Source organism: Octodon degus, unplaced genomic scaffold (genome assembly GCF_000260255.1).
Source record: "Octodon degus isolate 3935 unplaced genomic scaffold, OctDeg1.0 scaffold00328, whole genome shotgun sequence".
NCBI classification, from domain to species: Eukaryota; Metazoa; Chordata; class Mammalia; order Rodentia; family Octodontidae; genus Octodon; species Octodon degus.
The window spans coordinates 900,866-911,727 of record NW_004524904.1 but is presented as its reverse complement, the minus strand read 5'-3'; the positions used below and the strand labels follow the sequence as shown (position 1 = coordinate 911,727).

The 10,862-nt window shown below is 41.0% G+C and overlaps 1 protein-coding gene across 2 annotated transcripts in view; it reads right to left on the bottom strand.

Moving 5' to 3' along the window:
- Positions 1-1,782: 1,782 nt before the first annotated feature.
- LOC101593194 (zinc finger protein 14-like) overlaps positions 1,783-10,862 on the bottom strand; it is a 13,550-nt gene continuing 4,470 nt past the window's right edge. Inside the window, exons 2-4 of one of the 2 annotated variants that reach the window (XM_023708074.1) lie at positions 5,360-5,486; positions 5,074-5,134; positions 1,783-4,309 (exon numbers count right to left, since the gene is read on the bottom strand). In XM_023708074.1, coding sequence (XP_023563842.1) covers positions 2,992-4,309; positions 5,074-5,134; positions 5,360-5,486 — 1,506 coding nt within the window. In that variant the 3' untranslated portion in view covers positions 1,783-2,991. The remainder of the gene's footprint in view (positions 4,310-5,073; positions 5,135-5,359; positions 5,487-10,862) is intronic. The other variant, XM_023708076.1, reaches the window with a different exon arrangement.

The window sequence follows — 10,862 nt, the reverse complement described above, 5'->3', positions numbered from 1 at the left end:
CATGTAATATAAAAAGAATGAAACATAACTCACAAATGAAATGGATGAAAATCAAATTTCTTTTAATATTACACAAGCAGTTATTTCTCCCCACCTTCTGCAACATGTTATAAGCACACATAAGTGACACCTGTGGAAAGAACAGTTGGGATGGGGGCTTTATGGACCACTGAAATAGTGTCCCTGCTACTTCATACAGAAACAGTAAATGTATTTCACCCTGAGATGTCAAATACAGCCCCCTTTCCATTAAATTTGGGTATAATTCAAGATGCTGTTCACTTCAGTAATTACTTGGTTAAGTAACTGTAACACCCCAAGACTTCCTTTGGAGTGTCAGTGGGAAGTCACTGTGGATTAGTACAGATCTCATTCCCCTCACGGAGAAACACAACAGGACGGAGCTGTACACAAGACAATAACCCTTCTCAAAATGCATGGGACCGACACATGATGCCCAGCAAATGATGATCCCACCTTGTATCACAGGGAGTTGAAAGTCCTCAAATGATGTCAACCAGACTCATCTAAGACACTCGTAGCCCAAGGAATTGAGAAATCTCAAGTTCCAGAGTCACAGGTGTAAACTCAAGATCACAATCACATGCACTGTAGTGTTTGTCATTACAAAGAAGATGGACTTCTATATACAGAATCATGGCAGCCAACCCACCAGGCCAGACTACCAGCGGTGCCCCTTCTCCCTACCCTAACATGTGAGCAGCTGCTGATGCAGGACTCCAGCAACTGGATATGGGAAACAATGAGTGATGATGTCTTCATTCATGCACCGACCTTCCATGCACTGACACCTCACCTTGAATACACTGCTCAGCGGCACCTGGACTGTGTGGAGAGTGTTGAAGCAGGGTTACACTTTATAGTTCAGGCTGGCCTTGCACTGAACTCACAGCAATCCTTCTGCCTAAGCCTGTGGTTACTAGCATACAACATCAGGCCTAATTTGCGATCATGCCCTCTCATGAGGATAGGTGGACAGTGAGCTATTCTGGTCTGCCACACGCTTAGTGTAAAATTCTACAGTCAGCACATATCACTGAGAAGACACTGCAGTAGATGATTCTGCCCAAGTGTGGGCAAAGCTGAGTGGCCTAAGCCTACTGCACCAGTGGGATGGCTCTACACTGTATCTCTAAGTCTTGACATTACAATGAGTTTATCAAAATGTAGCCCCATTCAGGGTGGAAAGCATCTATACTTTTAAGAACTCACTACACTTTAGGAATACTTCCTCGCTTAGGTAACAAGTCATAAAGGCCTAAAATAGGTAAGGAAAGGCAGGGCAGGCCTCACACAACACAAGCAAGTCTCACAAAGTCACGCCACATATCCTGAAGATCAGACAATGTTTCTCAGTTATTTAAAGAAAACAGAGATAAAGAAAGATACTAAGAAATCTTACCTATGTTTATCTAAAGTTGATGGAGCACACAAATGAGTAAAATTCCCTCTGGCCCATAATGTGACTGACTGGTACTTTTCATAAATTAGCTTTCCCTTTACTCTATTATTACGGCCTTCAAGATGAGAACTATGATAATTATCATAGTTAAGAACTAAAAGACAGAACTAAAAGCCTGCCTGGCAAGCATAAGGACCTGAGTTTTATTCCCAGTACCACCAAAAAAAAAAAAAAAAAGACAACTGATTTTCACACCCTGGTGCATCTTACTGGGAAAAGTCTTACTGAACTAAACAGCAACCATGCAAATCCCACCAAAAATGGAGACTGCGCTTACTGATAAACCACAGAGGCAGTGATGATGGTGCATGGACAGATTTATTATGCTAGGACCTCACGCCATACACAACAACAGGCATAACCCAGTGTACACGCAAGACATCAGTCATACCAGCACACTGCACTTTTTGGTATGATGAGTGAAAAAAATTACAAATCAAAACACAAGTTATAAGACTATACACATGAAAAGTAAAAATTTTCATGGGGAAAGACACACCTACAGTTATAAGCAAGGGATATTTTTCAATAGTAAATGAAAAATGTTATAAATGTATAATCTTTCTCTAATATATTACAATGTGATATTTGTAGCTCTTGTCTCAGTAAATGAACATGATAACGCTATTCTATAGGATGTATGAAATCATAAACTAAAAAATACGTACAGAAACATAAAAAAAGTACATCAAAAGCAAGAAGTGTAAAAATCACCTACAAAAGCAACTTATGCATGAAATATAAAGTTACACACACACACACACACACACACACACAAAATACACACTCAGAGTTCAAAAACAGCCATATCAGGCCAGTAGGAAAAACCCAACAGTTTAAAACTCCATGTTTCAATAGGCAATTAACTACATTATTTTAAAAAATGACATGAAGCTTAAGCCTAGTAGTATTACCTATTAAAGTTACACCATATTGCTTACACGAACTTGTTATGTCACTTTTTTTTGTTTTCAAGAACAATTACATTTTTAAAAAAGGGCACAATGGAACATGTCTGTAATTTCAGTTATGGAGGCTGTGATAGGCAGATTGAGGCCAGCCTTACAAACAGCAAGGTCCTGTCTCAAAAAATAATCTTAAAACATATACATAGCCAGAGATCTTCCATAAGAATGAGTTACTGCTCATCATAATACATGTATAACTTTCAGTACATTTGCTCCAGGTGAGTCTTTTGAGTACTATACACAAATTAATTTACATCAGCCTCATTATATTACTCTCATTTACAAAATTCTACTACATACATGAGCACTCTTCACAGGATTCTGAATTCTTTACAACTGGCAGATCATATGGGTTTGTCACATTCATGGAATTCTGACCTAGGGTGAGTTTTTACATGGGGATCATTTGAAGACTTCTCCGCATCTCTTCGAGTAATCTCTCTCACATTTTGTAGTTTCGTATCAGTGTGGAACCAAAGGACTAGCCACATTCCTACACCCTACATACTTACAGTTCTCTTTATATGCATTCCCTTGTTCCTAGAAAGGTCCTGTGTTAATGAGATCTTCTCCCTTTCTGTATTTAACATTGCTCTCTAGGGCCAGTTCTTTCACATTTGTGAAGGGAACTGTACAGATTGGAGGCCTTCCTACCTTACGTATGCCAGATTTCTTTCTAGTATGACTTCTTTCATGTCTTCTTAAGGAACGGGAATCACAGTAGGATTTCCCACACTGCTTACACACATAGGGCTTCTCTCCAGTATGAGTTCTTTCATGTATTTTTATATAACTGGAAGAACTAAAAGCTTTCCCACAATATTTGCATATATAGGGTTTCTCTCCAGTGTGAACTCTTTCATGCACGCGAAGATAATTGGACCAATGGAAAGCTTTTCCACATTGCCCACATACAAAGGGTTTCTCTCCAGTATGAGTTATTTCATGTTTTCTGAGAGATCTGGGAATGTGGTAGGGTTTCCCACACTGCTTACATACATAAGGTTTTTCTCCAGTGTGAGATTTTTCATGTATTCGAATGTAACTAGTAGAACTAAAAGTTTTCCCACATTGCTTACAAACATAACGTTTCCTTCCATTGTGAGCTTCTTCATGTCTTTGAAGAGACCTGGAACAACTGAAGGCCTTGTCACATAGCTTACATATGTAGGGTTTCTCTCCACTGTGAGTTCGTACATGTCTTCGAAAAGAACTAGAAAAAGTGAAAGTTTTCCCACATTGGTTACATTCATAATGTTTCTCTCTAGTGTGATTTCTTTCGTATATGAGAAACGAACTGGAACCATCAAAGGCCTTACCAGGCACCTGAAACTTAAAGGGTCTATCACCAGTGTGAGCTATGGTGGGTCTCTGCTTGTGCCCAAGACTTGTGAAGGTGTTCCTACATTGCTTACCTACATAACTGTGACTCCTGAAGAGTGTCCCACATTGCTTATATTCATGTTGTTTCTCTCCACAGAGAATCTTTTCATGGTTTTGAAGAGAATTGAGACAACTAAAGTTATCACATGGTTCACTTTCATAGGGTTTCTCTCCAGCTGGAGTCCTTTCAAACATGTGAAACCACTGGGGAAAACGGAAGGCGTTCCCATGTTCCTCAAATTTATCCAACATCTCTCCATATTCCTCATACACATATGGTTCCTGCTCAGTGTCCTCCCTGAGGGACAAATTTAGGAATGAAGGAACAATAAGGACATTTCCACAGACATGACTTTCACCTAGCTTTACTCCAGGAAAAGTTTTCGTGTTCACAATAGGATCTGGAAGCGGGCTGAAGATTTCCCCACATTGACTACTTTCTTTATATTCACAGAAACTCTCTACCACTTGACTTCTGTAAAAAACGAGAAGCACGTTACTAAGGATGTGTTTATTAATGATTTACTGGGAGAAATGCTGGTTTTATGCTGATAAGGACTTTTGAAAATGAATGGAGTACTCTGTATGACTCAAGGGCAGCTATGAGCAACGCAAGGTATTTATAAAGGGCAGAGGCAGGAACCATTTAGAGCTTTCAACAATACAGACAGCTGGCACAGTGGTTAGCCTGCTGCTAACACCATGGTCTGCCAGCACTGCTATTGGGTTTCCATACCATTTCCAAGTTAACTATTTTGCAAAGTCTGAAAGCCTATCTCACATTTACATGCACTTGACATTCTCTATGTAAAAGGCTTGGGATCCAATGCATTTTTGATTATCAACATATTTGTGTATATATAATGGGATATGTTCAAATGGGTCTAAGTGCAAAGTACACTTTGTTCTTATACACCTTATACCCAAGCACTGAAGGCAATTTCAGACAATATTCTGTACAATTCTGAGCATGAGAACAATGTCTATGAATAATGAAGCACCAGATAGTATGACTGAGGGCATTCTGGTGGTACTTCAGATATTTTTAGTATTGGGATGCTTTGAGTTTTGGATTTTCCAATTATGTGTGAAAACCTGTATGCACTTTGGAGAAATATTTTGGAGCTTACAAAACTTTCAATCTGGCCTCATCAGTATCATTTATTTGCTTGCTTTCAGTATTTTCAGTCACTCCATGGTTCTTGAGGGATTTTGGTTTGTTTTGTAAGTGCAAATTACCTTAGATTTCTCCTTGAATTTTCATATTCATCTGCAATGTTCTGCTCCTCCCAATTATTTCCTAAAAGATAGAGTGAGGAAAACAATTATTAATACACATGACTAATGTTGACTATACAAAATCACAGAAAAAGATATTCTAGCTAGGCTAATGGTATAATACTACTACTATCATAGTCCATTTACCAAAATGTTCCCTTTTCATGTTCTGATTCATGGAACAGCACTGATCAGTAAGAAACACTTGGTCCCCAGTAGACTAAGTAAAGGAGCAAAGTCACCATACCTATAGCAGCCAGGTTCCAGAAGGTTTCTTGTATCACATCTCTGTAGAGCCTCTTTTGTGAAGGATCTAGCAAAGCCCACTCTTCCAGGGTAAAGTTCACAGCCACATCCTCAAAGGTCACAGACTCCTACATCACCCCGTAGATTAAAGGAGAAAGGGTGAGACTCATGGCACTGGAGATACAGAGTCTCCTCACCTCACGTTCCTATGGTGCCATGTTCTCCAAATTCTCTCCATTCCTGTTTGTCACTCTCACTTTCCATTTACACGTACATCTTCTCTCATACAGCAATTCTGCTACCTGATCAGAACCACTTGGAAAAGAAACAGAAAACAACCAAGCACATAATTCTTGGGACATTCCAAGTCCCTTTGTCAACAGGGTCTGTAGTACACCTCTTAACAGAGTTCTACTGCTTATTATAGAAGAGTGGGATAACACTGGCAATTCAGAGATTGTTAAAATTAGAAACTGCTGAGAACAAAGTCAGATTTTGTTGTAGCTGTTAAAAATCTGATCAATGCTGTTACGTGAAAATGCTATTGGGATGGCCCTCAATGAATTTACCATGGAGAGGTGTCTGAGGTTCCTGGTGTATGACAACAACATGCTACTTATTAAACTCCCTTTGTCCCTGTGAATTTTTTAGTTATTTATTTTGGTATTTTAAGGAAGGGCCTACAGGGTATTCAGAGTCTCACTACTAGATAGGACTCATAGTGATCCTTCTGTTTACAGCCTCCCAAGAGCTGAGATAACAGGTGCACACCACCACGCCCAGTCTCAATTGCGGTCTCAGTGTGCCCCTGGGACAAGGCTGGCATGGTAGGCCCGGGGATCGAACTCCCAGCCCCTTCACCTACTTGCAGGCACTTTAATCCACTGAGCTATTTGGCAGGCCCTACATTTGCTATTTTCTGATAAATTTATCATAGTGAGCCAATAGGCTCCCAAACTAAGACTGTAGTGGGCAGTGTGACAGATACTATGCTTCACTCCTTATCACTTCTGGTCACTGAGGAGATCAAGCACATCCTGTGACTGCACTGAGACGTTTCACCCATGTGCCTGTGCTTCTACATAACAATCTCAAATGCTATGACTCATGTGGAATAATTCACTATTCTAGTGGAAAACCTCACAGTTTTTTACTGGAGAATGTCAAAGGACAATGAAGCAGGAAGAAGATGGACCTTGGATGGAAGAGTCAGTGTCACCAAGGTGTCAGGTCTCACAAAGATGTGTAACTTTATACCTTTCGCTAGTAAACACTTTAGCAAATTTATGAAGTATAATAAAAGTTGAAAAATGTTTAAATCCCTGGAGAAAAATAACTCTGTCTAGTATATAAAACTACATACAATTATGTATACAATTTGAAACTATACTCTTTGGGACACTTTTTGTGTTCCTGCACTCTTTGTGTTTTGCTCTGCAGTCCTGGGGCTTGAATGCAAGGCTGTGTACATGTGAGGTAAATGTTCTGCCAAATGTACAACAAACAGTGCCAGAAACCACAATCACACATGAGGCAGGGACAAATGGGAACGGGCCTGGAACATGATTGTATATCCTACACCGCAGGACAAAAATCACCTAATACTAAAATAGGAAAAATAAAATCCAAACACTTTGAGAAGCCACCATTAAATAAGTTTTGAATAACCCATAATATTTAAATCTATAAAAACTAAGGAGGTAAAAAAACAAAAGTTCAAGACAAATACCTGTACTACATCCAACATAAAAGGGTTAGCATGTGAAGCAGAACAGGTAAAACAAGACTGAAAAATTATCAAAATAAATCTAACTCAAGATAAAACATCATACACCAAACAATATCCATGGCCTTCTGGAGGAAAGACCCAAGTATGGAAAAGAGTGTTGGGGACCACAGGAAGCAAGAAAACAGTCGTGCCCGGAGCTCAAGCAGATGCAGGCCACTGCCAATGCTCATACTCTGAACCTGACAACAACATACATAACAGCCAATGTCTACAGAACGCACTGCCTTTTTACCTGAGACAGAAGCACTGTTTGGAATGGCACCGAAGAGTAAGCCTGAGGAAGCTGGCACTGCGCCCACTGAATGGAGGAGGATGGCAGCTGGCCTACTTCAGGCAGCAGGTGCAGAGCACACAGAGGGGAAGGAGCATGTGGCAGGGTTTCTTTCCACGCACACTTACTGAGAGTTGGGCTGTGGCTAAAGGACGGTGCCAAGTGAAATACCATGTGTGGTGAGGACAGAAAAGCAGTCAAGAATCAAGATGTGGCCTACGATGGGGCAGCCCACAGATGACTCCGACTGGGCACGAAGGCTCTGCTCTGACTCTGAATGAGGGTGTCAGAAATATTTATAATAAATAAAATTTTTAGTCACAAACTTTATACTCTTTTGAAAATAAACATCATAAATAATTTAAAGGTTGCATTGGGAAACAACATATTAATATCATTACTGTATGTTGTCTCCTTGTAACCTGGCAGTGTGAGTGGTAATTCAAAGATCTGGCAGTGATAAACAGAGCAGCACATATCACAGCCAGAGACCTCCAGACACCCAGCAAGCAGGGGACAGTGCGCAGGTGGCCTTTGGGAGGAAGGGTGGGATAGAAAGCTGGAGTGAGGTAGGCAGATGCAGTAGCTGGCTGGTGCCCACACAGCCCGCTCACACTGCCAACTGGGGCTGCTCCCTGTGGAGGTGGTCTGCTGAGGACAGATACTGATGCGAGGATGGGAAGGACCAAAGACTGGGAGCACACACTGAATTACTGCTTATGTTGCGGAGGCCGTACCAGAGTCAGGAGGGCCTCCTGAGGAGCCAAGTTTACTCAGACAGAAAGAGATGCGGCAGGAATTCACACCCTTAGAAGTCTGGCATATCTTATTCTCCTTCAGGGCTTCCCATGTGTGTCATAAGGGAAAAGAAGCACTGAGGGCAAAACGTCACCAACTCAAGAAACAGAGTCACACATTTCTACTTTTCCACACAGTGTTGACAGACACAGAGGAGGGCAGTGCTTTTCCCCCAGAAGACAGCACTAAACAAACCCAACACAATTGTAACACAAAAATGCTTCTGAACTCAGACAAGCAAGGGCAAGGTGTAATCCACTTTCAACACACTGAGACAGAGTGGCAGACAGAGCAGCACAGATCACTACAGCAGAAGCCCAGAAGCAGAACAAGGGCAGGGAAACCTGAGGTGGCCCTGATGAACTGCTGAAGGCTGGGAGAAGAAAACCTGGAGACAGAAAACCTCCAGGAAGGCCCATTTTAGCAGGCTCTGCACATTTGTGAGTTTTATTTCCAGGAGCCCTACCATGTTTCCATTGTGATGATACGACAAAATCTGCTGCTTCTGACAGTGGAGGAGAGAAAGGCATTCTAAAAATTATTCTTTTACCAAATGTTCTGTAGGGAGACAGGGAGACAGGGAGACAGGGAGACAGGGAGACAGGGAGACAGGGAGACAGGGTGACAGGGTGACAGGGAGACAGGGAGACAGGGAGGGAAAGGAAAGGAAAGGAAAGGAAAGGAAAGGAGGAAAAAAGGAAAAGGAAAGCAGGCAGACAGGCCAGCAGGCAGGCCGGCCAATAAGCAAGCAAACTATTTCTCAAAAGCCCGACTAGTTGGAGGACCAACTGAAAATCCCAATTTCAACTGCTCTTATCTTTGCAACTTAGCATTGGAAAGTGACTCTCATTGCTAAAGTTACCTGAGTAGACTACTCAAATGTTATCTTGACAATTACAACCCACCACAAATACACAGAACCAGGGAAATACGGCTCACCATTGGAAAAACGAATTGAGAGAAACAATTTCCAAGGAACCTCAGACACAAACCTTATGATATGAAGTCTTCTAAGCAATTCTCTTATCTATGTTCAAAGGGAAAGTGGCACTCACAGTGAAAAAATAAAGGGAAAACAGGAAAAGTATGTATCCACAGAATAGCATCAATGAAGAATTAGAAATTATTGACAAAGATAAACAGTAATCATGCAAGTGAAAAGTACAGATTAAAGGAGAACATGACTGTAGGGTTTCCAGGGCAGATTTCAGAAAGCAGAACACAGAATCAACCAACACAAAGATACATAGTGAAACCTTGTCTCAATTTCTAAAAATCCCACACAGCTAACAAGCAGATGAGGCAGTAGTCTTGCAGCCTGAAGAAGGGAAAGAAAACTGAAAGTGTCTCTAGTATACTTGCCATGCAAGAATGGTGGAAAGAAGCAAATAAGAACTCTGATGAAAAGAATACAATGGACAAGCATTCTTCCTGTCTTCATTAACAGACAAGCATTTGTGTAAGCTGATGGCATCAACAATGCACCAGATGGTTACAGCTCCTCATCAAAAGTTCAGCGACAGCAAGTACATACGGAATGGGAAGAGAACGTGATTGGAACATTTCTGCAGTACTGGCACTGCCCCTGAAACATTACACCGTTGGTTTAAACTTGATTTATACTCACTGCAAGCAGATTTTTCTAACACTGGGGCAATCACTAAAACAATTTTAAGAAACAAGCACACCTAGTCATGGAGGAGTAAAAATAGAATCATGTAAAATGCTCAAAGGCAGAAGATGAAAACTTAAAAATTCACAACTAAAAAAAAAAGCAGAAAATACAAATATGATACAGTACCTCTTACTCCAAGTGCTTCGACACCTAGTAATTGCTGATCACGACTGTCAACTTCAGTGAATGCAGCATGCTTCGCAGACAGCAAAGCACACTCCAGTATTAGGTTGGTCATGGGCCACAACCACGGGGACAGGTCCCCAGCCTGGTTTTCTGGCTGCTTCCCAACTCCAGGAAGTGGGCAACTATGCCCCCCACACCCACCATCATGTTTCTGCATGACTCAGACCTCTGAAGCTGGAGACAAACAAGCCATGCATTCCTCTCTTCCATCGTGTTGCTAGGCATTTCGTCCAAGCAACAGGAAAGCTAACCCACATAATCAATGTAAACATTTAATACTACACTTGTACACACTGAGAAAAGGACGGAGTGAAAGAGTATAGAGAAAAGGAGAAAAACCCACGGTAAAAAAGAAATAAATTAAAGTGAAATGGAGGGAGTTGAAAAGACATTGTTCAAAAGAACCAAAACTTCATTATGATAACTACATTTAAGAGCTACCTATTACATTCTGAAAAACTCCTGTGGTACTAGGGTACTGTAAGTGTTCTGAACAGGAAAACATGATACATGTGGGAACACATCTATTACCTATGTAGCTAGATTTAGCAACTCAACAGTGTACACAGCCAGTACAACTGCGGTGGTCTACATCAACCATGCCTATTTCTCTGAGATTCTTACTCCAGCAGACTGCTTAAGATTAAGCTTTAGAAGATCTAAACATTAAAGCAGAGACACTAAATCTCCTGGAAGAGAAAGTAGGTAGAACTCTTGAAGACATAGGGGTAGGCAAAGAGTTCATGGACAGAAATCAAATCGCACGGGTAACAGTTGAAAGACTT